This window comes from Drosophila gunungcola, chromosome 3R (assembly GCF_025200985.1).
Source record: "Drosophila gunungcola strain Sukarami chromosome 3R, Dgunungcola_SK_2, whole genome shotgun sequence".
Lineage (NCBI taxonomy): Eukaryota > Metazoa > Arthropoda > Insecta > Diptera > Drosophilidae > Drosophila > Drosophila gunungcola.
This window is the reverse complement of record NC_069139.1, coordinates 16887784-16915565: the sequence shown is the minus strand read 5'-3', so window position 1 is coordinate 16915565 and position 27782 is coordinate 16887784. Positions and strand designations below refer to the sequence as shown.

The following is a 27782-nucleotide window of genomic DNA, read 5'->3' as shown; positions in this document are numbered from 1 at the left end:
CTACCTGTGGAGTTAGTTTTGACTTTCACCTTTCTTACTTTACATTAAGCTGCAAGCCATTTCACAGCACTATTATAGTTTTCAAATTGGAAGTAACGTATTTTCGAACACAATGTAATATGGTTTAATCGAAATGTCAAATTAAGAATGTTTCAAGCGCAGTTGATTTCGTTTTTTTAATTTGGTTATTTGTATCTTCACTCTAGCTAGGTAAGATTAATACAAAGTTAATCCTTACATAAAAGGTGACTCACGTCTGTTCAACTTGTCTTCAGAGTAAATTTTTAAACTTAAAGTTCTAAAGTGTGTTTGTATCAATTATTTAAAAAAAAACATAGGTGGCTGGAAAAATATCTCTTTATAACTTCAAAACCAAACATAAACTTTGCATCATGTGAGTCATTGCACTGCGTAGAGTGAACGATCAGTCTTAAACCATTTATCCATAATTTATTGTTATTTCTTCAGTGCAGGAACCTGAAAGTGGCATACAAAATACAATACCTTGGCAAAATGGGAAATGTTGGAGGCCTCACACCGATTCCAACGGATTTTTTTTATAGACAATTTAAGGTTTTCTCGATTAACTCTCATTAAACTTATTTTGGAATCAATATATTTGGACGAGTTTCTTAGAATAAAAAAATATATAAATTATTGAAAATATGGTTCGACGATCATCAACATATTTACCTTATTGGTGTAACCACTTTGCACATTGTAATTTCTAATTTATCCACTTACAAATGTTCGCTTAAAATCGCCCAAAAACAACGGAAATTGCTTTAAAAAAGGATCCAACGGCGATTAGCACATGATTTTAAAGCCAATTTATATTATAAGAAAAGTACGCCCTTAATTTTAAAGTGTTAGGTAAATATTTTTTTGAGTGCAATCTGTTTATTGTTAAGAATTGATTTGAAAATGTTAGGTTCAAGTAAATTAAAAGAGTTTAAAAACTAGAATTATTTCTGGTATCTGAAAGCATAGATCGAGAAAAGCAAAAGCAAAAAGGAAGAATGCTTAACTTTTGAAAGTAATTTCAAAATGTTTAAGGCCTCAAATTCTGCTGTATCCAATAGAAATAAGATTCCGTTTTGGTGTATACACTTGAATGGTTAAGCTGTCCGCACTTTATATATCCGTAGGAGGTGATACCAAGTAAATAGACGAATTCTGCTAAGCTTTTTCCCATGGTGGCCATCAACGGACCGCCGGAGTCGCCCACACAGGTGTCCCTTCCGAACTGACCACCAGCACAGACTTGGAACTCCAGCGAGATTTTAAAATGAGTTGGGCACTTATCTTCGGTCACTTCCATGATAGACGACTTTCGCAAGACTTGGCTGGGTGTGTGCTTTTCCGCTTTGCCCCAACCAGCTATTTCCAATATGTATCTTTTGTAGGCATTCGGCGTGATTTGACCTCCCAGAATACAAATGGGAGCGATTGCTTTGGTATAGCTGAAAAATAAACATTTGCCTTGTTTAAATAATAAAACAAACAATAAAATGTTTGCAAGCTGAAGTAATCACGCCTTAAATTTGTTTGTTCAAAGCAATGCATTATTGCTCACCGTACTGGCAGTTGGAGTCTCAGCAGGGCGATGTCGTTTTGAAAGTTACTGTTAAAATACTCATGTTTGATAATCTCCTCCACGTCGACTTCCAGATGCGGAGGAGCCCAGTGCCACTTCCCATTCAACAGCTTGATGTAGTCTGGATCGGAGGATCGGTCATGCTCGCCCAAGCGAACTGCCTTGACCTCAGCATCCGGAGGGAAATACCCGATGCTCACGCAGTGTGCTGCGGTCAGGACATAGCGGTGATTGATCAGGGATCCCGCACAAATGATTTTCGGTTTCGGCTTTAAAGTTATACGATTCTGGTATAGAATCAGGGCCATCCAGGGGAACTCGTTCAGCTCAGCTTGTTTGCCATTCATAACCCGATTAGTGGGAGGCCTTTGTCCACAGATCTCCTCATTTGGCAGCACGTTACCTTGTCCTGGACAGCAGATATATTCGTGGTAATAGCTCTCAATCGTTTTTATATCGGGGCGGCAATGCCTGTGTCTGATTGTTCGCATCGTGTACTCCGGTTTGACCATGAGGGGACACTTATCCATTCTGATGCATTTCTCATCGGTCTTACAGTCTTGAGAAGCTGAAAATGATTTGAATTAGTAACGTATGCAAAATGTACAACCAACTGGATATAGCATCGTGGAATATCTAACACTGATAGCTCATATACCTATTTGACCCAATATTTCGTTTTTAAATTTTCTAGCTGGTACTTAGTTATAAATTAAATAAAATATAGGTTTTGTCAAAGGAAAGAAAAAAAAATTGCCATGTATTTCCCAACAACTCTTACTCAATTCAATCGGTGGTAAGTGTTCCGAAATCTTCAATTTATTAGACTTACCAGAACTAGCCAAGTGTGCCAGCAAAATAATCGGCAGCAGCATCGAAGTAAACACCTTCAGTCCGACAAACATCTGGCTATCAACTAGGATTAGATCTAGCAACGCTTTCTTTTTTATACCCGCTGCCAATGATGGCGAGATTGTGAATCTGGCGATCATAAGCATTCGATCTGATAATATTATCTTAATTCGATCGAGATCCCATGCACTTTCTTGGAAGCGTCTACCGTTTAGCATTCACAGTCACATAAAAATTTTGCGCTTAGTCAACCTTATGAATTAAGTCTATGCAAAAGATTACTTCAAGCTTAAATCCAATGAGCCCCTCACATCTCTTTCAGTTGAACTCCTGCCAAAATTTGATTCAAAATTATGATTTTCATTAAATTGCGCTTCGACTGTAGATACTTTTTCTGTATTCTCTTTTTTAGCAAATGGATAAAAAAAAAGTAGATTTTTTTAACCAGAATGACGAATAACGCCACTTAGTCATGTTTTTTGTAGAAACAAGTTACTTTGAGTTTATAAATAAGAAAGTTAATAGACAAATATTTGATCAAGCAAAAATCAGAAAATACAAGGCCATATAAGGCGAACTTAGTCATGGTGGAACTTTTAAAGAAATTCATAACAAGATAAACCTAATTTCAACTGAAATTATTCTTTTGAGATCCCATTGTTTTCTTTTACAATTTACAATTCTTTTTTTAGATGAGTGTCTCTGCGTGGATCTTTTTTAAATTTTTATTATAATTGAATGGTAAATCTTATTTGGTAGCTTTTAAAATTGTTGTGCTCTTCATATATAATACAAAAATATAAAAAGATACAATGAACAAAAAGGTAAGCTATTAAAGCTAGATGTTATTACTGTTACACAGTATGTGAGATATTAAATTTGTATAATATAGCAACAATTATTTCATTAGTAGATTTTAATGTACACAAGCATACAAACTAAGCTAAGGTCATTTATCACCGTCAGACTTGCTGGGTCACACATAGGAACCGTTCCATCGCTGGCACCACTCCAAGGCGTACTCGTATCCCAGAAAGGTGGCGGCATTAAAGGGAACCGCCCGTGCCACCAGCATCCAGCTGCCCCGGAAGATGCTCCTCCAGCCATAGGCCCTGTACTGCACCCTCACGCAGTGGAAGATGCCCCGGTACTTGTGGTTCTCGTCCGCCTGCATCAGCGTCTTGACCACGTCAAACGGAATGACACACACCCACGAGATGACTCCCGCCCAAGCGCCGGCCAATGTTGTCACCAGCAGGTTTACACTCGATCCGTCCGACTGACTACGTCTCCGGCGCACAAAATCCCGCCTGTCCATATAGTCAACGCCCTGGCGATAGGCCAGCATATAGATTCCATAAGGCAGGACATCGCTGTAAAGAAAAAGAAAATAAACATTAGGAGTCTTTATAGAACTTCGAAATATTTTCTTGCTCCTTAGGTTTAGAGAAAGAAACTTAATACATTCGACCACAGGGAAATAAGTTAAATTTCCAATTTATTTGTTAAAATGTTTGTTTTCTTGTGAACAAAATTCTAATTAAGTAATGGTTATGAAAAAAGTTAGCCTATTGCTTTGAGCTGAACACTTAAAATACCTTTTCTTTTTTACATGTATTGCAGACCTAAAACTACTATATTAATGGAGAAATTCTACTGATTCGACTGATTTGACAATTTTAAAGGCATAAGGCTTATAACTTTCCTAGAAAACAATTTGCAAAAATGTAAAGATAATTTGGTTATTAAAAAAAAAAATCAAAAATGTCACGTTAATTTTATTAATTAATAAACAATACTCACCGGCACATCATGGGCAAAAGGCCGCGATAAAGTCCGGAGATCCCATCAGTCTTGAGTATCCTTTTAAAAGTACCATAGGCAGTCCGTCGCTGGCCATAGAGGTAGTCGTTGTAATCTGTGAGCACTCGCACATTAGGATTTAATTTTATAATAGGACAACAGAGCAAAACCTACATGTTGCTGTCTGCAGGCGCACTTTGATCAGCTCCATGGGGCAGGCGATGAAGGACTGCACGAATCCGGCCACCGATCCCGCCAGGAACATATTGTGGTACTCCAGCTGCTCCCGCTGGTAATCACTGTGGCACACCTTCCTCAGCTGCCGCAGGTGGTTGCCATAGATGCCGAAGAGCAGCGAGTTGATCGCTCCGGTCGAGATGAAGGGAAAGAACATGCCCCTGTAGAAGCCATTCACCTAAAGTTATGCTGACCGATTAAACCGACAACACCCAGTCGCCCCACCTAAAGGATCACGTCTAGTCAGCGGGTCAAAACCAATATTTAACATTGACTACCAGTTTCAATAGCAAAATAAGTATCGTTACAAAAAAAGTTTTAAATTAATATTCTGAAATTTATTCTTTCTTTTTTTTATTTTTGGGGTTGATTTTTTCTTTTACCAATGAATCAGGTTCCTGATAGAATACTGTCTTACGAAAATATATTCTCTATCAGAAAACATATAATTTATATGGTTTCTTAATTAGCCAATTCAATTCTTTTTTTTTCAAAAACCCTGACTAGACGTAATTACTAGTTACCCTTAATCTTACCCCATTGTTGCGGCTATAGATCTGTTGAATGGCTGCCACAACGGAGGAATTAGAAGCCTGTTGCCATACTTTGATTGTGTCGAGTGGATGGGCCACCAGCACCCCGCAAGCACCTGAATAAATTAATGAAAATAGCATAAATTAATTAAAAATTTTAGCCACAATATTGGACACATGTTGAACGGCCGACAGCCGCTTGCCAAGAATGCGATGGCGGCGCGAGAATACGAATCGGGGATCAGGGGCGCTGCACATGAACTTGACCATGGCGCCCGTTTTCCGCTGGGGCTGTTCCTCTCAACAAGTGGCCTATCATCTGGTTCAGCATTGCGTCATTCCTAGAGTATTCCCATTATGGGATGCCAGTGCTAGACGATCCCCAGCTGGAGCTTTCCACTCACCGCCAAAACACCCGGCCACAAAGTCGCAATAGTTCTCCCACTTCATGGAGGATCACGGGACAATATACGGCGAGGGTGGAATTTTCAAAATTGATTTTTCTCGCGATTTTCCAACTGCATCCGACGACGGCAGCGAACCAACTGCACCGTTCAGCTTTTGTGGTTTTGAGGCAAAGCTTCATGCATTTGACAGCTTTTCGGCCAACAGAAGCTGACTGCTAGAAATCGGCAACTAACCGGATTTACTTTTCAAACGATTATTCATTCTCTTAGTTTATATGAGTTAAGATATTTTCGTATAGCATTTCTGAGGTTTTAAAAAATGTTGTTATCAATTCAGCAGTGACACTTTTTGTCTTTAGTTCGACAAATCTGAGATGCTTTATAAATTTTAGACTGTCGCATTAGACAAACTCTTATTAATCATAGAATTGATATTTATCTCGGTGATTCATTCAGAGCCTAAAAAGAATGTTAGCTACCTTCCAACTTCTGCGATAAAATAAATGGAAGATACAGTCATACAACCAATAATGGATCTCTAAGTTTGAATTCACCCTTTAGTTGGAGAATTTCCATTTTTTTTTATTTCTTGCAGCTTGAAATGATAAATGCAAACAAATTTTGTGTTTTATTTTGTATTTATTAATTTTTATTGTTGATTGATCTCTTTGCTTCTTTTCTCTCCGTTTGCTCGTACTCATTTCATTCATTCAGTTTGTGTGTTTTCATGTTTTACTTGGTTTTTTAATATTTTTGGTTAATTCTGCTTGCAGCTAAGTATTTGTTTTCGTCTGCGCCATGCAATTTCATTATTTTTCTGCTGCCTCTCGCATTTAGTTAATTTTTTTTTCACATTTTTCTGCCTGGATTCGAAAGCAATCAACTAAACCTTTGTTTTCCGATGCTCTTGTATATATATTTTTTTTTTATATATATATGCATGTATGTACCTATATATATTTATTCCCATTTATGTTTGTGTAATTATAATTTACTCTTTATATTTACTCTCAGCATAAGATTTTGTTTAGTTGTGTGAGTGTGAGTGTGTATGAGTGGGTGTGTTGTGGTGTATGGTGTATGGTGTATGGTGTGTGGTGTGTGGGTGAGTGTGGTGCAGTGTGCCTTTAACCCAAGAAAACAATCGAAATCCTCGCACACCGTCCTATAGAACAAGAACTCAAAGTTATACATAATAATAGCGTGTGTCATATACGATAGGTTTTTTTACAAGTCTAGAACATAAGAAAATACATAATTCACATATATATTTATCCTTTTCCATCGGCTCCTTTCTCTTTTCATTGTTAGTATCCATAGTATTTATATTGTTTAAGCGCTTTAACTATTTTTGCTCTTATTGTTGTTGTTTTTTGTTAGCTTTTTCCGTTTTTCGGCACTTAATCTTTTTTTTTTTCGTTTTTTTTTTGTTTTAGATGCAACGTTGTTAATGCGACTTTATTTTAGTACATTTCTTAGTACAAGGTTTTGTCTCTAAAAGTACTTAACGAGTTTTGCTTTTGCTTATACTTCTTTGCTTAGCTGGCTCTAAGCAGCTTTTGCAGTTACGATTTAACATGCTCGATTTGTTTATACATATAAATACAATAATAGAAACTATAGTTAAAGTTACCATATAAGTTGAAAGCGGACTAAACAGGTTAACTCAGAGTGCAACAGAAGTGTTGATCACAAAACAAACAAAAATGAAGAGACAGTAATCATTAAACCACTTGACTTAAATATTTATCGTTTATTAGGCATTCCTTTTCAACATTTTTATTTAGTTTATTTTTGTTGTTTACTTAATTTCTTGTTTCGTTTTTACATTTGCATTATTTGAATATGTTGCTTTTTTTTTTTTGTCACTGATTGGCATCCTATGCGAACATCAACGTTAACTAGAGATGATTCCTATTCGTGTGTTGTGGATCTGTTAGTTAGGAATAGAATTTTGGTGTTACGGGATTGGCATAACAAACAGGTCAAGAACTTCTGCCCTCAACTTCTAACATTCTACAGGCCGGTTTTATTTTTTTTTTAGTTTTGTTTTACTTAGTTTTTCTTTTGGTGTTCTTGGTATATTTGAATATGATCTGACCGCTATTGCTTCTCAATGGGGGCATGATACTCGCGGGTTCTTTGTAGTAGCTCTAGTTGTAGTTGCTGTTTAGGCTTGGGCTTTCTTTAGCTATTTGTTTTGTTTAATTACACGCTAATATAAAGATGCAAAACTTTCTTACACACGTTGCTTAGTATTTAGGCCATAGGTTCAATTTTTGTTTTCGAAATATACTCTCTCTTCTAGCCGATGACTCGTTAGTTGATGCACTTTAATCCGCTTCTTCCTCGCACTTGTTTTGTTGCATGTTGTTGACGTTTTACAAACATATTTAATAATAACGCTAACTTTTACATTTCGTTTAGATTTTTGTATGGTTTTTTTTTTTTCCCCTTTTTCCGTTTTGTTTTGCAATATATGTATACATATATGTGTATAATAACTCACGATTCACAGACACAATTATCTCTAATATTATATGAACTTTAGCGATTTCACTCAATGAGAGACATTCATTAGTGGATATTTTCATCTCGTCCTCGTTTGCTTCCCTATCGCCGCCTCTGCTCCTAGTTTTTGCTCCTATAATGCATGCTTCTATACTTTGTAATGGGCGTGAGAGTTGAGTGAACAAACATACATATGCATAGTATATTTCATATATAAATTTTATATATTTTCTTACTATGAGTGCGGCTAAGTGTGAGTGTGAGTGAGATGCTGGGAAAGCGGTCAAAAGTATTACCCATTTACTCTTAGCTACATTATTTACAATTGAAAGTATTGTTTGGCAAATTGAATGACACTTGTGCGCATTTCCGTGAGGATTGAAATTAAGTTCATTAAATCGAGAAGAGTCGGAAAGGAATTTGCAAACTTTTTGGGGCTAGAGACACCGGACCGCTTTCCGCAGAGATATACATACATATATGCAAAGGATTCATAGTGTGTTTAGATGCATCGAGCCTGGAGTGGACTGTGGAAATGTTTCGCTAGATGCCAATTATCGTGCGGAGAGAGACTATGCCAAGTCGAATTTTCCAAAACGGTGTTCTATATACTATCGTTTGCTTGGTTGTTGGTTTCTCTAGCTTAACCTTTTTTACAATGCTCAATATTTTGTATTCATTTTCTGCCGAGTACATTTTGATAACCGCGCATGCGCCTACTCCTCAGCTTGGAGATATACTTTTGTATTTTCCGCACACTTAAATACATTTATATAGATCAGCGTTTGTCGTACGTTATGGTATGGTATTTAATTGTATCCTTAATTATTTATAGATTCGCCGGCTCCCTGTCTATCCTGGCCCGTTTAGCAGCAGCAACTTCAACAATGTACTAAAACTTGGCTTTGCTTTTGTATTTCTTGTCTATATGCTCGAATGCAGATGCGCAGGCGTTTAGCGGGAATTGTTGGAATTTCTGTTTTCGAGAAGTCTTGACGGAGTGTGCAACACTTAAAGCTAAGTAACAAAGTTTCATTCTGGGGGTAAGGGGGAGCACAGTTCTCGGATATCTTATATACAATTCAGTGGGATATCTGGACTAAGACACGCCGTTCTATGGAGCAATTAGTTAAATCAAAATCTTAGGATGGAGAGCAGTTTCAACTATTTTACACCTCAAATATCAAATGAACGCAAATATAATTGCAAGTGAACATTCTGGTGAGTAGGATGTTGTTGTTGTTGTTGTGTTCGTGGATGGGTATAGGATGGCTGATCTATGCTAGGATCTAGTTAGCAATATGTTTAGTTAATAATATTCAATGCGCTTCAACAATCGTCAATCCGTTATAGTTATCGCTCTTCTGCTTTTCACTTACTAACATGTTTTCTCTTTATTCAACTTGTTTTCGCTTAAACGTAATTAATAATTATTTTTCTTCTTTTGTAATATATATTTATACGTGTCGCGCACGTGTGTGTGCGTGTTTGTGTGTGTGTGTGTAGCTGTTGTTGTAAGATACATTATTTATAAAGATTTCTTTTATGCCGCACTCAAGCTCCTTAATTACCGTACCGCACACACACACACACACACACACACACACATACACACGCCAAGGGATCTGATTCAGCTCCCGCTCCAGATTTCGGTTCTACCTCCTTCAACAGCCGGCCAAGCGTCCTGCGGGTCAGCTTGGTTGGTGTCTTGTCAATCGAGTATACATTTTAGTTTTATATTTTCTGATTTTAAAGTTTAGCATATGTGTGGTTTAGTATAACTATTTATTTCTCCTTTAGATGTGGTTGTTGTCTCTGCCGTTTACGGATAACGGATATCGGATAACGCGTTACGCTTACGCTTTTACTGATGTTGGTTTTATTGTTAGTTTCGGGCGCGCCTCGCGTTGCTTGCTTAGTTGTCCGCCTTATCCTGTTTGATTTTCGCATTTGTGGTCGCAGGATTATTGTCGACGCCGGCACCGCCGCTGGACAGGCTACCGCTGCTGCTGCTATTCGACTGCTGCTGATGAGAGTTCAGGCCAGCGGTGCTGGGTGGCTGCAGGGACGTTGACGCCGCGGGAGCTGCGCTGTTCGATGTCGTAGCGCTGCCGCCGGCGGTGCGCCCACTAGAACGATTGGATTCGAGTTCGTGCAGTTTTTTCCACAGCTCCTCGCGGTCACGCTCACGTTTCTTCTCCCTGAAAAGGCGGTAAACAAGCAGGTTAACCATTGTCATTGTCCACCATCTGTTCCGGTTCCGAACTTACTTTTGCCGCTCCGCCTTGTAACTGGAGGTCAGCTCGTCGAACAGCTTCGAATTCATCTCCATGAACGTCTTCAATACATTGTAGACGAGCGCCACGATGGTTTGATTCCAGTGCTCCTTGCTGATGCGGTAAAGGGCCGGGAACATGATGGGCATAATGACCGCATTGTTTTCCTCGATCAGCGACATGGCGTACTCATTGTTCCACAGATAAAGAGCTCGCTCAGCAACCTGAAGAAAGAAAAACCAGAATTTTAAACACCGCTATATAGTACTCATGGTAAATGGTTGGAAAACACTGTATGTTTTCAGTGAGGTTATCCCTTGTTATTCTCTTGAATATATCTTCTGTAGTGTAAGCACCTGAAAATGTGGACTCGACACGCATTTGGCAATCTGGCGGAACAACGGCTCCTGGATCTTGACAAACTGCGGCGGATCGATCACGTCGAGGATCTCCTCAATCTCGCCCAGGAACATGACCTCCTTCTGGGAACACGTCTTGGGCCAGAACTTCAACAGGCCGCGCACCACCGGTTCGGTAAGGAATGGATCCTTCTCTAGGAATTGTACAATGCAATACGCCAGCTGAGCGTGGTAGAGCGACAGGCATTTGACTTTGTGCAGCGGCAATAGGACCTTAACCAGAAACTGCTTGTGTTCGGCCTTCAGAGGCAAGGCGAATCCATTGATGATACTGATTGAATAAACCAAAATATCCCATTAATATTTGGCCGATCAAAAGGTTATTTTACACAGTTCAACATACCTGCCCAGTATTTCCAAAAGCTCACCGACTCCATTAAAGTGCTCCGTCTCGTAGATAAATCGCAAGAATATGTTGTTGATCTGTTTTCGAATAAAAGCTCGCAGTCCCAAGAATTTTCCGTAGATGCGATGCAATACCGTCTTCAGAAAGTCACGCTCCCGTGGATCCTCCGAATCGAACAGTTCCAACAGCTATTAGAAAACCAGTTTGAGTACAAAAATTAAACTTAAAGCCGCTAAATTGTCCACTCACCTGCAAGACGAATTTTTGATCGATCACACGTTTGCCGATGGTCGCTTGGAAGTCCTGCGACTCCAGGAACCGCAAGAAGACCTCGTACACCAGCTGCAGGTGTGGCCAGGAAGCCTCCAATGTTGGATCGTCCTCCTCGGGATCGAAATCGGGATTCTCACTGGGCGGCAACGTGCGAAATAGGTTGCATGAAATCTGTTAAAAGCATTAAATGACAGTTTAGAAAACATCAACCGATAAAGTGTTGTGGTAGTTCGGATATTTACCATGCGTATTATTTCCGGGTAAACCGGTTCCGTAAGCACACCGCGCCCATGTGTTATATAGGTGGAAAGGTCATTGAGTGCGGCCCGCTTGATTTCCTTGCCCTTCAAATCCGTGACGGGATCCATAAAGTCAAAGGACACGCAACACTGGCGCAGCTTCCGTATAAACAGCTCCTCCTGTTCTAGACTGGAGCAATCGGCTGTTGGCAAAAAACGAGAAATGTAATAACATTTTTAGTAGGCCATAATGTTTGTGAAATTCCCAAGTGAATACTAACCTTTTAACGGCGGCAATTGCTGCAGCTCAACATCCTGAGAATTTCTGTAGCGCGAGGAACCTTGACTCTTTTTACCCTTCTTCTTGAGCGAACGTTTGGCGAACGGGTCGATTCGATCCACAAACGTGCCCGATGACATCTTTTCAGATTTGGGTTCGTTTGAATCGATGGCGGTCTCCGTGGCTGTCTGTGTGGTATTCAGCTTGCCGGCTTTGTTTTTAACGCTTGCCACTGAAAATTGATCGGCTGCACCGCCAGCTGCACTGGCAGCTGCTCCTCCTCCCTCGCCTGCGCCTTGGCCTTTGCCCTCGCCAACGCCCTCGTCGCCGTCTTCGCCGAAATCGCTGTTGAGGATCTCGACAGGCCGTTTGTTGCGTGATTTGCGTAGCCAACCGAAAATTTTATGTGTTATGTTGGCGACTTTTGCGGTTGAGTTTGGCGTCTTGCAATTGTTATCGGCACCTCTGGTTAAGCCCAACAGCTCTGCTGCTCCGGTTTTAACGGCTCCTCCTACTCCTCCGTTCGTTTCCTGACCAATCTGCAACTGCAACGGCTGCTGCAACTGCAATTTCTGCTTCTTTTTCTTCCCCTTAAAAGCAATCGCCTGCTGCTGCTGCTGCTGCTGCTGCTGCTGGAGTTGCTGGATCAGCTTCTGTTGCTGGGTAATGTTGATGGCGGTGTTAAAGCGGTAGCGACTTATCTTGGCATTTATCGGACGAGGACTCTGGGGATGAGAAATTTCTTACTCCGTAGAACCGCTAACCGCTTGCTTGGATTTTAAATTCGTTACAGTTGTATGTACACTGGAATAAAGTGGGGCAATCAATTAGTTCACGGTGACTTCATCAGGCTAATTTATCAGCCGCTCACCTGTTTCTTCGCTTCTTGTGTGTTGGATTTTGTATTGTTTACTGGAGGGATTGTTGCATTTGCGATGCGCCTGACTCTTGATAATACTCTCGCTTAGCTTCTACGTTGCTCTGATCCTGTTTCTGCGCTGCTGCTCCTGAATGGCACATCAATTGGTTAATTTGGTTAACTGAGAGAGAGAGAGAGCTGCTGCTGGCTAACTGCTGATTGCTGCATTCACATAGTACTCCGCGTTCGCTGATTACTTTATTGGGTTGTGTGGATATTTGGCATCACATGCACTGCAAGCAAATAGAAAAATATGGGATTCGTCAAGTAGATAGTTCTTTATCGGTGCAAATTACTCAAAAATTGACATCGCAGTGAAAGCCACGAAAAAGCCCCATAGTCTGATAAAAATGAAACATTCAGGTGTATCTAATCGTAGGCTTTGCAGGTGCGTTTGTGTATGTGCTTTCGGAGATAATGGCTTTGCCTGTGATTTCTTTGTTTCGAGATAACACAGATAGCTGATAAAAAACGAGGACTGTGGCAACACTGGAAACCAAGGTAAGCATTTACATCTAAAAAAAACGTTCGTTTTTTTTTGAGTACAACAAAATTGGAAGTTGATGTATTTTTTTCTATAATCTACTGCTACTAGAATAAGTAACTTATGTTACAGTGAGGCCTAATATTAATTACAAAGTATGTACTTCATTACATACTAATTCTTAAGAACTAAGGTGAGCAAGCTTCCAAAAACGAATGAAAGTTTAAATAAGTCTTGACGACTGGAACGTGCTGTACATGAACATATAGTTTTGATATTGTTTCGAAACAAAGACCATTAATGCTTTCTAATCAAATACACGTTTCTCTTATCAGAAAAACGTATTATTGCTTGAAATTGATATTTTCATTTTTTGTGAACCGATTCCGTTTCTTTTCCTGGGTAAATTGAGTAAACAACGAAGGCAAAATGTCCCATGTGCAAGTTTTGCAATTGCAATCTGTCTCCTGATTGATTGATTGACGTATGGCAAATGCTGAGTACTGAATGCAATTCCCACCAGCTGAACTTTCCTCGGCAAACCACGCAAACCATAAGTACATTCAAGCTGGACGTTTGGGTCTGGCAGACCCCAGAAATGTGGTCAACTTGTAGTGGCTTGTTTCTGGACGGCCACAGTTAAATTAAATTTAGCTTGGCGTCTTAATTAAATGAAAAGCAGCCCAAGCATCCTTTAAACGGAAACAAGATGCCACTGTCGTCTTGAACGGAAATGAAGCCAAACGAAGGACGCGCACAAACTGGGAAAACTTATTCGTTTGCATGGCTTGTTTCGAGGGAGAGAAATCAACTGGCCTAGGTTCAACTTCTATTTGAGGGAAATGGCTGGCTGAGGCAGGAAAATGCCACATGTGTGTGACTGCTGCATAGTTTTCACTTCGAGGACATTGCGGAACTGGTCCAGTGTTTCCAGTTAGGCACACAAATTTGCACAAATGCACAAAGTCAAGTCGACTGCCCACCGTCGATTGCCAAGCGAAAACATGTTAAACATGTCGCACACACAGGGACACCCACATGCAAGAGAGCAGAAAATAAAAGAGCCAGAAATTAACTGGGACCACAAGGCGTATGTGTGACAAACAGGTAAATGCGATCAACTTCGCTTTGGCCAGCTGCCTGCCGGTGGAAATGGAAATTGAGACGCGTGGGCGTCCTCTGCACGGAGAAAAAAGCATAAAAATCAGTTGATATTTTAATTTATTAAAAACAGTTTTTTAATGGATGTTTAATAGGCTTGATACACAAACTCATTTAAATATTTTTACTTGTATCAACATTTAAAAATTAATTTAAATAACATTTTACTCTACAAGATACGTTTCACAGACTTAGGTGTGTTTTTTGTAGGAAAACAATGGTCAAATATAGAATTTTGGTTTTGAAAAATTATAAGAATATAAAAAGTAAAAAATCGCATCAGTTTAATATAGATTTAAGTTAACTTTACTGTTTTTATTTAGGGTCAAATCATAACTTTGCCCAAGCCATCATGTTTCACTTAAATTTTCATTGTTGAAATTTATAAACAATGTAGTATGTGACATATTTAACCTAGTTTGTAACCCACTTTTGTTGATTATTTCTCACTGTCTGGCAAACCATAATACGCATGTGTGTGTTAGCCAGCCGGAACTCACTCACAGAAAGGTAAAAAGTGTAAGAGAGATAGAGAGACAGAGAGAATAGTGGGTGCGAGTGGAGAGTGAAAAGTTTGCACAGCTGCCTTCGACGGAGGCAGTTTTTTAACCATTTTCCACGTTGAGTGACGGTGGTCAGAGCTTTTCAACGCGTTGCCCTGTTAATAATTGAATTTCTGCACTGTTTTTTCGCTTTAATTTGTTTCAATCACCTTCGCACTGGGGCGGGACCTGCGAGCAAATAACGTCAACGTCGTGGTAACATTTAATATGGCTGCGATAGCGAGTCTAGAGGACTGGGCCTGGGCTGGCCATTTATTATGCTATTTTATATAAAACCATCAACGGTGCCCAGCCCAGAGTCCCAAGACAAATGACCAAAAACAACAAGGGCAACAACAATGGCTGACCATTAGGCCCGCAGTATTCCCCCTTTAATGTGTGCCTGTGCGTGTGACCTTATGACATTATTTACTCGGCAATGGAAGCGAAATTCCCCAGCATATCATCGTAGAAAACAATAACAAATAGCCAGGGCGGCTCACAAAATAATGAGACAAGTCCGCTTTGTGGCCGCGTCTATTCACTTTGGTTCTCCTCTGCTGTTTTGTTTTCTTTTGCTTTGCTTTGCTTTGTTTGCCTGTTGTTTTCTGCTGGCATTTATAAGATTTTCACCGCCCATCCACTAAAACACAGTCATCGTTTTGGTCATCTAATGACTAAGCGCCAGTCGACAGTCGGCAGCCTTCGCCCACTCATTGGGGGAAATTATTTTCCCACCCCAAATGCCCCTCAACAAAAGAGGTGGCCAAGCTTCGACAGTAAGTTCGATATTATCGATTGCGGTTTTTGAGTTACACTATCGAAGCAGCTTTTCCGTTCTAACCGATTAACCTAAAATGTTTCTTTACTAAACAATTTGTCTTTTAAACAATTTTATTTTTATTTTATTTGTAGCAAATTAGTATTGAAGCAAATACCACACTCCAAGAATTTTGATTACTATTAAAATTGTTGTTAAACTTTTATTTGCCATTTGTGATTACCAGCCAGCCATATTTTCTATAGCACGTTCTGCCCTCCGCCTTCGAAAGTATGCATTTGACGCATGTCTATTGGTTTCCCAGCTATAATCAATAAGCTAAAGTTAAATATTGAAGATGAGAACAACTTTTGAACTGGCATTAAACTTTTGCCAATTGCTAACTTTTCACAACTATTCAGCTTTCTTCATCAGTTGGCTTTTATGGTAATTTTAAGCATATTGTTTTGAATGGTTTTTGCTTTCAATTTTGGACATTTTTTCTCCTTATTAAAGTAAGTACTTTTGAGATTGTGATTTAGACACGCATCTTTTAGGTCAAGGAGATTAATGTCATAATATTTTTAGTTTTAATTAAACTCATATTAAAATAAACTAGTTTAGCTAAATTATTAGTTAATTGAGTAAAATTCAAATTACTGGTAACGCAACCATTACTGTAATTGTGAATTTAGGTTAGTTTGTCATAAATTATAAATGCATTATGCCTTCTGGGGAAGCCCCATCCATTTTCATTGCCTTGTTTTGAAGCTTTCTTTTTCGTACTTCCCCATTCCATTGCATTGAGTAATCTCGCTGTCAATGAAATACACCGATTTCTTTGATTGTAATTCACCCACATACCTATGTCTAGTAGTTTACAAGTTCTTATTTCTCAAAGGTTTTTCTCACACTTTTTGGTTTTATGTAATGCAAAGTGACACGATGATAAGCAGAATTTCCCCTTTTCCACTTTCTCCCTCGTCATATTCCTCTCCAGTGTGAAAATATTGCGCACTGTTTTCGTTTTCGCTACGTACTTGAAACGTGTCTAAGGAATTGAGGGCTGCAGAAGACGAGGCGGAGGTTTCCAAGCGGGGAAAAACTGTAGTGCAAAAACTACGCAGTAAACGGCGTCCATGAATGCTCCTCCTCGAAAACATTCACACACATGGGGCGGCACTTGGCAAAATCCTTTTGTGCAACGCACCAGAGATGAGTTCATGGTCGGTGAGAATTCTCCATCTTCTCCATCTCAGACTCAGACAGTCGTCTCCAGCAAGGCATGACAGGGAAAATGCGAGAGATGAAAACGCGCCAAATGCATCAAATTACTGGCATGCACTTGGCCGCCACGGAGTTTAGTGGCAAAAATTATAAACTGCGTTTCATTGCGTGTCCGTTTACTTGGGAAATCATCAAAGCTGCCAGCATGAAATTGATTTCGGTACTGTAATCATCGATGAAAGCCTGTTGCTGTGGGCGTGCCCCAATTGCACAGGAATATATGATTTTAAATAATAAACAGTCTTGAACAAAGTTTTCCCACTTAACCTTAATAGCTTAATAAAAAAGTGATGTTGCCATTTCGCCAAAATAGGTAGCTATCATCGCCCGCTGACAATATCCATTGCGCATTTTCTGTAAAAATAAGAGCTTAAGGGCTTAGCCTTGACCTTATCGCAATGGATACACACAGTCCCTGAATTGATACCATGGAATCAATCAAATCAGCGCGGAGCCATTAAGTTTACATATGCAACAGCTTTTCCGACCCTTTTGCCTCGTTAAATGAAAAGCAAACAACACGCAGAACAGGAGAAAAAAAAAGAAGAGAACTTGACACAGCACATGTGCCAAGTGCAAAATGCAAATATCTGCATGTACCTCGCACTCCAACACCACCCCCAACCAACCACACACTCGTGTTTCTCCCCCAGTCGCGCATATGCAAGAATAATGCACTGTTTAATTTACATAAAGTGAAAGGAAATGGAACAATAAGTTTTATAAGATTTCATGCCCCAGCCCCATCAGCAACATCAACAGCCGTGGCAACAACATCAACAAAGCCGCAACAGCAGTAGCATCAGCTGCAAAAGAAGCGAAAGTTTGCACAATGTAAGCACTTGGGCCGCTCAGCGTGTGCCCTCGAGGCAGCTACGACGACCATCATCAACAGCCGTACACTGAGACATATATGTATATATAAACATTACAAAAATTGAATTGATATTATCGATATAACAATCAATAACACAATATAACTATCAATTCTACACTAAATCTTCCACACTTTTATCAACACAAAATTAAGGAAAGCCAATGACTTTTGTTTTATTTTCCGTCAATAGTGACGCATGCTATGCGTATTTTTATATGTTCACATTGAAAACAACCAAAATTGTACCTGAGAGCTTTCTATTTTGGAAAATGGAAAATAGCAATTCAATGAGTCAGTAATTCTATTTATGAAAATTACATTTAAGCAAAGTCTGAAAAAAAATGCAATGCCTCATGTGCAAGTCATTTTAATATAAAATCTAAAACTTTGTTTTTGTTTTTAACTTCTAAAAATGTAAATTAAATTAAATTGTAAATAAAGCTAAGTTAACAGAAAATTCTTTAAAAGTATGAAATGAGAACATAATATATCGAAAAATAATTGCAATATCGAATAAACCCTTAGAAATGCAAGTACCCTCAGAAAGAAACATGTCATAGAAAAATGGCAATTTGAACGTTGTTTGGGATTGATTCTTCCCAAATCCCAAAAATATTTATTACTTATTTGGAAGGTTTTTTTTTACAGTGAACGCCCTCCAAAAAGGAGAAAACGCAATTGTAAATGTCACGAGGAGGTGGTCAGCGTCGAAGGGTCTGGTTTGGGTAAGAACTTTTTGCTACGACTGCTGTTGTTCATTCTTTTTATGGAAGAGTCGCTGCTTCTCCACTCGACATTTTTCTTTTTTCTGGGCTGCATTTTTGATTTGTTTTGGTTGAATTTTGCGCAGGATACACACCGCATGTACCGAGTTTTTGGCCAGAGCTAACGAAATTAGAAGAATTTTCCAAGGGAATTGGGTCACTTTGGGAAAAAATTAACTGCGTAAATCGGAACAACTTGTTTGTAGCATGTAAAACGTTATTAAACATTCAAGACACTTAACAAGCGAAAGATGAACAGAAACAGTAATAAATTAAATTAGAAAACATCCCGGAGGCGTGGAAAAACGCTGGCCAGAAGACAAAGTTGGCAACTCGATTGAAAAAGTTGCTGGCCGGCCAAGTTAGATGGCAGGCAAACAATGGCAAGCCAAACTATCGATTGATGTTTGTTGAGTCCGCAAAAAATAGAGAAAGAGAGCGGGTGCGGGTGCGTGGCAGAGATAACAGGCGAGCTTTGGCTAAAAAGGGTTTAGAGTTGCAAATGTCAGCTAATAAAGCTCAGCAAAATAAAATGCATCCGACAGATGCATCAGCATGAATGAGTAGCTGAATGAGGAGCTTTTCTTATCGGTTAAACAGTCGCACACACATATTTTAAAGCCATAAAGCCACGTTCAAGGCCTTTCCCCCGACATCAACAGCTCCCCATGCACTTTATTAATTTCAATTGACAGCATGATTCAATTTATTGATAGCCCACTTAGCTGGCCACACATAATCGCCCCAGCTCTGCCAAGTAATTTCAATGAAATGAGGCGCCAACCCCTCTTATGGTGAAAACCTCTCGCCAAAGTTCAAATGAAACCAACTCACGCAATACGACATTGACACGAAGACAAAAGGAAAAGTGGAGAAAGGTGGGAAAACCAGAGCTTATGGGTCACAAAAATAGACGCGACTTTATACTTCTATTTTTGGTGTACCCAACGTAGAGTGTACGTCAGCAGTAATGGGTTGCAAAATGTGCACAATATTTTCCTTTTGCGCATTCGAGCATTTATTAACCGAGTGCGTGGGCGTGGGGTGTACGCACGTGTTTGTGCAATGCATTTGCCAAGGACTTTCATTTAATGCAAAATGGATGAAGCGGCAAGTATTCTTTCAAGTAAGTGTACCAAGTGAAAAGGGCTGTATATTTTCAAAAGGCGACTTTTCGCTGGAAGACCCTCATGTCAAAGGAAATAGTTTTTGGTATTTAATTAAACAAAGAGCTTATAAGAAAATTCTCGAAGAAGAAGGGCTGTTATTTGTTTCCTGGGCTTGGAATTTCTTGGACTTGCTGAATAAAGTCAAGGTGAAGTAAAAAACAAAGAAATTATGGGGTCGAATAAATAATGAATTAGGCAATTATTTCAACAAAAATTCAATAATACTAATTAAAAATACGTTTAAATTGACTATGCCTTGCTGCTTACAGTTTATAGATCTTTTATTGTTTTTTATTTATTCGATTGAAGTATCAAAAGCATGAAAAACTTTATCTAACCAATTATCCGCTACCGAATGTGGGTAGTCTAATTAACAAGCTTTCTTATCTCTGGCCGCTTTTAATTTAATTACATCTGTCATAACTTCTAGCCCGGCACTCACCATGTGCTTCTGGTTTTTATGCAAGATTTAATTTAACTTATTCCATAGGTGGTAGGAGAGAAAGTGCCACGAAATTAGTTGACAATGTACACAAGCCCACAACTAATTGCATCAGCGACAAGTGTTATGTTCGAGGCGGGGATTTCTGTTTTGGTTTCGGCTTTGCTCTATGAATTGTTATTAAATAAGGGGCCCAAAGCAGTCAAGAGCAACCAAACCATATGACGAAATCGTAAAGCACGAATACAGACCCAACAAAGCGCATAGAGAGGTGGAGGAGCTCAAAGAGTGAGACAGACAACAGCAGTCACAACAGTTTCCTCAATTTAATTAAATAATTAAGACCAAGACACACGGCGAATGCGACAGCCTTTGACTAATTAAAAAAGAAAACAGCAAAATGAAACATAAGGCTGAAAGAATGCAAATTTCGCTGTAGAACACGCGCCAGACGCCGCTCAGTTCAATGAAATATACCCCTACCTATAGCGTCACCACCTACAGAGGTATTTATGTATATATATATATTTATATACAGGTTTGGTGCTCAGATTTGCGTATGTGCTACTTAGTAAAATATATGTGCCACTACAATTTCAATGCCAAAGCATGGAAAATTTTCTATTGAAAAGTGCTCTGCTCTGTCCTGCCTTTGCTCGCACCTCTCTCTTTGTTATTTTTTTCACTTTGTGTTTTTTAATTAAGCGATTTGAGCTGTGATAAGCGGCTGGCGAGTGAGTATAGGTGGGCGTGGCTGCCGCCTAATCAAAACCATCACAAAAATGTCGCATAGACAGCGAGCGGCGCAAAATGCGAAAACAAAAGACGAGAAAATGTATCTCAGGTTGAAAGAGATAAGATAGGAAAAAGCTTGCCACCTGCTGAGGAATTCCTTCAAATGCTCTATCTTTTATTGTTTGTGTGGTGACGGCGGCGCACCGCAAGTGTTAATTATTAATTGTGCAATGCGATTTTATTTAATTGCTGCAGCTGTCGCCCCTCATTCAGAGTGTTGTTTATTGATTTTGTCCATGACGACACTCTGGTCATAACATACAAAGACTGTATTAATAATGGAGCCCATTTGGTCTGAAATAGAGAACTTTGCAGAAATTCAAGGTCAAATGATTTTCATGCTAAAGAATTTTCCCAATTTAATTTTTCTATAAATACACACAAATTAAATGAAGAATATTTTTGAAAATAAATTGCCTACGCTCCAAACTGCACTGAAAATGGAAAATGGCTGAAACGGAAATTTATTTAAGGCCCCCTGCCACTCTGCTGGCTGTAAAAATATCAGCAAAAAGATTTTTCACTCGCACCGAATTTCCCGCATCTAAAATTATTTTCAGTACGATGAAAAACGTCATTAATAGCCGCAAACGCAAGGGAAAGGCAAGCCAGCAGAAAAGAAACAAAAACGTTTGACATAAAATGTGAAAATATTTCTAACGACTGCTAGACTGCCAAATAAATATAGATGTTTCTTAATGGACTTCTCTGGCTGACTACATACACTTTCGCAGCAAGGTTTGCAATGAATAACAATATCGATTAAATTTTAAGCTGATTAAAATTGTCAGTTTATTGTGTGTTTTTTCAACGGCATGAGGTCATAAAATAATGCCAAAAATTGGCAAATCGACCATTACAAAATCTATTTGTTTCAGCAGAACTAAAGCATATAGTGCTCTAAGCAATATATTTTGGACTACGTAAATGTGGTTTAAAATAATTTATTTTTTTGCTTGCATTTATCTTTAAAAGTTTGGCTATTTGACAGGAACCTGTCAGCCTGCTGATAGTAATGAAATGGGTTATTCTTGTCATCAATTAAAATAGATAGAGACACCGACACATCAGCAATCAAAAAATCAATATTTGCCCAGTGTTTTTCTCCAAGAAAAATAAATACACTGGTAAATTTGTGACGTAAATGTAACATTGTTCTTTGTTGAATGTAATAGCTGAGTTCACATTCAAAAACACATATTTATATTGTTTTACAAAACGTAAAATTGTTAACGAAATGAACTAACGTATTTTAGTAAAATTCAAGAGCCTTCATCTCTATTGATCAAATGCAGTGTATTCCAGCTTTAGGTTTTCTAATTGACTTTTTATCGTTTCATTTCGCGGTTTTTATTTTGTGCATTTCTGGCAGCTACAGCTGATTGCTCCTCTCGTTAGCGAGGCGTGCGAAGTAAAAAATATGCAAACATTTTGCAAAACAAAGGCGTAAATCTGGGGCTCGGCCCAGTAAACGTTTCTGCAGAGTGAAGAAGTCAGCTAGTCAGACAGAGGGGCACAATCGTCTAATTATAATGAGAAAAACATTTGCCCTCCACTCAGACGGTCGTTAATTTGCGGTGTGCGAAATATGTTTACATTGGAGTATAGCAGGTTATACCCCCACAAATACACATATTCTATCCACCGTTGGCTTCGAAAATTGTACAAATACTCGTATACATTCGCCTAACAAACTAGCAAATAAAATTGATTTTTTCCCATTGCAGCCGATTCTCAATTGCCAATAGAACAAACAAACAAACAATCAAACAAAAAGCTTTGGCCAGTCTGTAGTTTCGCTTCGGGCGAGCTGGCCATTGCAAATAACGAAAATATTTTCAAGTCAAACAAAAAAACTTGAGGGATGAGATGGTGATGCAAAAAAAAAAAAAAACCTTCAACTGCAAATAGATTGAATTAGTAATTTGTCGAAAATTTTGTCCGAGAGTTTTACCTTTTACAGATATTTTCATCGGATATGCATGGGAAGGGATTCGATACAATGAGAATTATCGGAGCTGGCTGCAATTTTATACCTTTGTTTACGACGAGCTGGGGTAAATCAATTCAATGAGAACAGAGTTGAAAGAAATATGGGTCTGTGCTTTATTTTTAGAGCAACCAGAAAAGTTTGTGAGCTCGAAACACGAGGGAGTTTCTTTAGAGAATAAAAGTTTTACGATTTTCATCTCGTGAAAAAGAATAACATCAGTTTAATTTAAAATTGTATTATTATACAGAAATGTTTTAAAAACTTGTCAAGAATTTTGGTTATAGAAATTCCAATCATACACATCTTCCGTCATTTTTTTTCCGTGTGAAATTAGGGAAACTGTTTCAAAAGAGGCAGGCATAGAGCCCAGCAATAACAATCCGTACATAACGAGGTGGAGAAAATGTAAGGGAAAACAGCCCACCACATCGTACACATAAGACTGCTAAAAGTGAGGTCAGTTATGTCAAAACAGACAGCCAGAAATGTGCAGAAGCGAGTGTGTTTGTGGTCATTAAGAGGTTACCAAGCCTCAGCTGGCAGAGGAAAATCGGCGGAGAAAGAGCCAGCTTACACAGCAAAGGCAAAGGCAAATTGACTCTGAGCACGCTCTTTAACTTCTGCGGCTTGGCAGAAAAGTTAAAGCTGCATCAAAATTAACATCGGCTGCCGGGAGAATGTGCGTTTATCGCCAGCAAAAAGGTGAACAGTCGCAAAGCAGGTCGTCCGGGGAGGGTGAAGTGTACCCCAGAGACTTGGTAATTTTATAATAGAGCTCGTCTTTCAGCCGACACTGGGATATATACGGAGGAGCGATTCATACGCGCACATTTGTATGCGGAGGCATTTTATGGTAGCATTACATTCTCCTCTTCATTGTGAAAACTCCAGTGGCCAGACAATAAGTGGGCATACAAATTGTTGCACACGCTGGCATGGCACTTATTTGGGTTGACTGCCTTGGTTAACTCGTTAAAATAGTTCAGAAACTAAAATCCTCCAAGGAAATAGACTAAAAACGAAAGAAATCGGTCATTAGAAAATAGAGCTAAATATGTACATGTATAAGCTAGTATTAGCAATCAGAGTGCCATTATTATTAGTATGATGAAGCTAAGTTTCAAAGGAACCGAGCTTTTATAGGTTAAAAAGGTTAATAGCTCTCAAATAAACCTGTTAATGTTATTAAGAGATTAGAATAGGATCAATTGTGTATCTTGTCAGTTGTTGTGGATTCAAATTCAAACAACGAAAATGGGAGCGAAACGCCTTAACCGCACAAAATAGATATGCCAACAAAGATATTCTAGCTTATAGAACAACTTTTTTAAGAGGTTCCATCTACAGCAAGTAAAAATAAATAACATTTCGCAACCTGCTAATGATAATGATATGTTTGCAAAACACTGTTGCGAAATTTTACTTGAAGTAGGAATTCTAAGCTGCATCTTTATTTCAAGTGCAAGCCTTTTTTGGCAAACCTGTGACGTCAAAGTCAAGTTAACTATCGAATCGCAGTGGGCCAGCAGTGCTTTACCAACACAAATACGCCAAAAGCAGTTAATGGCGGTTGGTGACAAATTCGCTTGGACAAACAACAAAACGATCGCCTGCTAGAAACTGGAAATATCGCTGAAAAGTGAAATGCTCTACGAGCTGTGATTTTGTTTCTTCACCATTTAAATGCACAAGTCACGTTCGATTTGGGAACTCTCCGCTGGGCGTGATTGGCTACCTTATGGATTATCGTAATTAAACTGATTTGTGCGCCGATATATAATGGCTTGATTCCAGGGCATTGCCAGAGCCTTGTCACCTGGCTGTCAAACAAGTATGTGCGAGAGCCCGAACCCGCAAATGATTTACCATTTTGACACATTTATGCTAATTTCGAGCAGGCTCGACGAATTTCGTGTGTCCCCACACGTATGTAATGTATCAATTGGAACTTGTTAATTTGCCGAGCAGGTTTCGCCCCTGCCTCCTCTCACCATTTAACCCCTTCTTCACCGCCGCCCAGCAATCACTCAATAAATTAGAACCAGTTCTTTGTTTGAGCTTCGGTTGTCTTAACCCTTTACGAAATCGTTTTTTAGAAATTCCATTGGCGTTTACAGTCAATGAGTTGTAAAGGTTGTTTGGGTTTTTAAAATAAAATCATAAATAATAATGAACGGTAATATAATTTGGTGACAAAAGGCAAAAGTTTTCAATATTTGGTTAAAATAAAAATTGGTTAAGAATGAAAAACTAATAAAAACACACAAAATAATTGAACATGTAATTCTTCTTTCAAAACTTAAAAACAAAATTGAAAGTACTATGTTTTAATATAATAGATTTGGAATAAACATTAAGAAATTGTATAACAAACATTTTATTAACTCATGTTCCAAGTCTCAAAGATTATATATTAATAACATGTTGGGGCGCAGAGGTACACAACTAAACTATTCTATTGCTCAAACAATTCGGAAAATATTGTTTTGAGTAATGGAATTTTGAGTGCACGTTTATGATTCTGTAGTTCACCTTAGCAAATTTAAAGACGTGCCCTATTTGTTTGGTTACGAATTTGTCACGCGAGCAATGAAAGGGTTAAGCATTGAACGGAAATGGAGCGAGCTTTTGGCCCAAAATGGTTTCGATTTGAATCGAATTTGTTGTGGGCCAACTTCCGTTGGTTTTGGCATACCTTTTTCGGTTTCTCAGTTTTTGATTCTCGGTTTCTCAGTTTTTGTTTCTCGGTTTCTCAGTTTCTCAGCGATATCTCACCCTTTTGTCTAAGTCACGGAAATCCAGAGATTGCGCTGCTTTCTGGGTTTTCACTGTGGATGTGTGTATATAGCAGTTGACATAATTGAATTAAAACTGTAGTTCACGAGAGAATTTTGCACAAAGACTCGCGAGGGGGCGGGGGGTTCGTGAGAGGGCAGGGTCCGAGTGGGGTCAACACATGTAAATGCGGTAAAAAAACACAAAGATCTTTTACTTTTGTATGTGTGAGAGTAGGGAATGGGAAAATGGGAGAATGTGAATTTGAATAAAAAGAGAGAGACGAAGAGGATGAGTAAAAGGTGAGAGAGCGCAGCTGTTTTGATGGTTTTTTGCTCTTTCTTTCGCTTCACTTCGGTTTGTTGATTCCTTTCTTCTATTTTTCTTTTTTTTTCTTATATTTTTTTGCAGTAAGATTAGGTAACTTGTGTCTATATGAACATAATTCTTAACACATTTTACTGCTTGACACACACACTTATCATAAATATGTATGTTTCACACACACACACTCGGTGCGAGAGAGACACAACCACTTACACACACACGCACGCGGCAACAAAATCGATATTCTAAAAATAATATAAGTAAAAAATATATGCATACGAAATCCAAACGAATGAGTGTGTATGTGGTTGTGGCTGGCGAGGGTAATTACATATTTATTTATTTATTAAAACTTTTGGGGAACTCCGAATTGCGTCTGGGGATTTAGCCGCTTACTGCGCACTTGAAAAATTTGCATTCGCCTTGGAAATTGGCTTAAATTTTTTTCACTCGACGACGGCTTTGTTATGTTGCAATTTTTTTCGGGTCTGCAGAATAATTTAAAAACCGACAGCGTTCTATATCAAGCGCGTATATAAATTTCTTTATCTTTTGCACCCAACCGACGAGCAAGGCGGCATACGGCAATTGTGACGATATTTTTTTTCCTTCGCCCGACTCTGGCTCTCTCTTCGGCTTGCTCTCTCTTTTGCACATGTGTATATACTATACGTGAGAAACGGCACACACACAAATGAGCCAGATATATGAGTAGATCTTGAAGGTATATGTGTTGTCTATTGTTATTGTTGCTTATCTGACTGGCTTTTATTTTGTTTCCCAAACTCAAGTTTGATTTCGCACTCGAAATCACCCATTCCGATTACTCATTTCGCTTTAATTTTGATACCACTGTGCCAGATTTCTGGGTGAGAGCGTGGTGAGTTTTCAGTTGCGCCGCCAACACTCACCACAAAAACTGTTGTTGCGCTCTCTCCAGGCCCTCTCTCATACGGTCACACTGCAGGTGAGAAATCCGTTGGTCCGCAGCAGGGTCATACTGAAAGGACGCCGCTTTTTTTTGTTGCTATCGAGGGCGATAACAAACAAGGCAATCGTTATCGACCTCTCGCTTGCTCTGAGTGATGCTCTCTCTGTCGCTCTCTCCCTGAGTGGTAGAATTTTCCTTTTTTCGCTTTTCGCCTGTTTATTCAGAGTGTCTGAAATTTATGTAATTTTGCACAATGTCTGCTTTGCACTGAGTTGGCGACTGCAGCGAAAACGGCGAAGGGCACACAAAAAAAGCGACGCAGCGCGCACACACACACCTCAAATCCGGATTCCCGATTTGTAATTTTTGCGTTGCGCTTTTCGGCGATTTACCGCGCACACACTGCCACAATTTCACTCGCAAATCGCGCCGCAATGGGGGACGTGGGCTTTTCGATCGATTTGGGCGGCCGGCAGGTGCGTTTTATGCGATAATTATGAATTTTTTCCAGCGGCAACTAGAATCGTTCACACAGACACCGTAGAAAGTGACGCCATCTTTGAATGTAGAGGTGGGAAAACATCGATGCCAACATCGGTGACATAAATTTTCCAATCGATATTGAACAATCGGAGTTCGTCCACCTCTAACGTCAAAAATAGCGGGATTAACACATTAACAATAAAATTTGAATTAAACGTTTAGAGGCCTGTGTAACCGTTAACCTTTTTGTACTAAGACCATCAAATTCAGATGAAAGTTTGGAAGAGCCGGGATTGCTTG

General features: G+C 39.1%; 3 protein-coding genes across 9 annotated transcripts; all 3 read right to left on the bottom strand.

Annotated features, from left to right (window-relative positions):
* Positions 1-984: 984 nt before the first annotated feature.
* On the bottom strand, positions 985-3044 carry LOC128252528 (spaetzle-processing enzyme-like). The gene is made up of 3 exons (XM_052980310.1): positions 2430-3044; positions 1577-2165; positions 985-1463 (listed from the first exon to the last, which is right to left on the bottom strand). Exons 1-3 carry the CDS (start codon positions 2665-2667, stop codon positions 1052-1054), a joined length of 1239 nt encoding a protein of 412 aa, XP_052836270.1. The 5' UTR covers positions 2668-3044; the 3' UTR covers positions 985-1051.
* Positions 3045-3202: 158 nt separating this feature from the next.
* LOC128252529 (solute carrier family 25 member 45) lies at positions 3203-5646 on the bottom strand. Its single transcript, XM_052980311.1, has 5 exons — positions 5427-5646; positions 5026-5138; positions 4427-4667; positions 4253-4367; positions 3203-3822 (listed from the first exon to the last, which is right to left on the bottom strand). The coding sequence occupies exons 1-5, from the start codon at positions 5470-5472 to the stop codon at positions 3426-3428; spliced, it is 912 nt and encodes a 303-aa protein (XP_052836271.1). The 5' UTR covers positions 5473-5646; the 3' UTR covers positions 3203-3425.
* A 2211-nt stretch (positions 5647-7857) lies between these two features.
* LOC128252527 (serine/threonine-protein phosphatase 2A 56 kDa regulatory subunit epsilon isoform) lies at positions 7858-27532 on the bottom strand. Of its 7 annotated transcripts, none has more exons than XR_008267313.1 (10): positions 26980-27532; positions 12645-12925; positions 11775-12577; positions 11497-11696; positions 11231-11425; positions 10979-11169; positions 10573-10906; positions 10211-10440; positions 9530-10141; positions 7858-9493 (listed from the first exon to the last, which is right to left on the bottom strand). XR_008267313.1 is itself a non-coding variant. In XM_052980305.1 (10 exons), the coding sequence occupies exons 4-10, from the start codon at positions 11911-11913 to the stop codon at positions 9856-9858; spliced, it is 1575 nt and encodes a 524-aa protein (XP_052836265.1). In that variant the 5' UTR covers positions 11914-12577; positions 12645-12925; positions 25662-25794; positions 26980-27532; the 3' UTR covers positions 7858-9855. The 7 variants fall into 7 exon arrangements, 6 of the variants coding, with proteins under 6 accessions (XP_052836265.1, XP_052836266.1, XP_052836264.1 ...); XM_052980305.1 differs by adding an exon at positions 25662-25794 and having other exon boundaries at positions 7858-10141; XM_052980306.1 differs by lacking the exon at positions 26980-27532 and adding exons at positions 25662-25794; positions 26400-26684 and having other exon boundaries at positions 7858-10141.
* Positions 27533-27782: the final 250 nt, after the last annotated feature.

What these genes read in the sequence shown, in the direction of transcription:
- LOC128252528 (XM_052980310.1), bottom strand. Translation starts at nt 2,667, where the DNA reads ATGCTAAACGGTAGACGCTTCCAAGAAAGTGCATGGGATCTCGATCGA. An exon ending in GGCACACTTGGCTAGTTCTG is followed by an intron (nt 2,166 to 2,429) that starts GTAAGTCTAATA and finishes AATCATTTTCAG; the next exon opens with CTTCTCAAGACTGTAAGACC. An exon ending in AGACTCCAACTGCCAGTACG is followed by an intron (nt 1,464 to 1,576) that starts GTGAGCAATAAT and finishes TTTATTTTTCAG; the next exon opens with CTATACCAAAGCAATCGCTC.
- LOC128252529 (XM_052980311.1), bottom strand. Translation starts at nt 5,472, where the DNA reads ATGAAGTGGGAGAACTATTGCGACTTTGTGGCCGGGTGTTTTGGCG. An exon ending in TGTGGCCGGGTGTTTTGGCG is followed by an intron (nt 5,139 to 5,426) that starts GTGAGTGGAAAG and finishes TAATTTATTCAG; the next exon opens with GTGCTTGCGGGGTGCTGGTG. An exon ending in CTTTTGCCCATGATGTGCCG is followed by an intron (nt 3,823 to 4,252) that starts GTGAGTATTGTT and finishes TTTTCTTTACAG; the next exon opens with CGATGTCCTGCCTTATGGAA.
- LOC128252527 (XM_052980305.1), bottom strand. Translation starts at nt 11,913, where the DNA reads ATGTCATCGGGCACGTTTGTGGATCGAATCGACCCGTTCGCCAAACGT. An exon ending in GCAATTGCCGCCGTTAAAAG is followed by an intron (nt 11,697 to 11,774) that starts GTTAGTATTCAC and finishes TTTTGCCAACAG; the next exon opens with CCGATTGCTCCAGTCTAGAA. An exon ending in ACCCGGAAATAATACGCATG is followed by an intron (nt 11,426 to 11,496) that starts GTAAATATCCGA and finishes TGCTTTTAACAG; the next exon opens with ATTTCATGCAACCTATTTCG.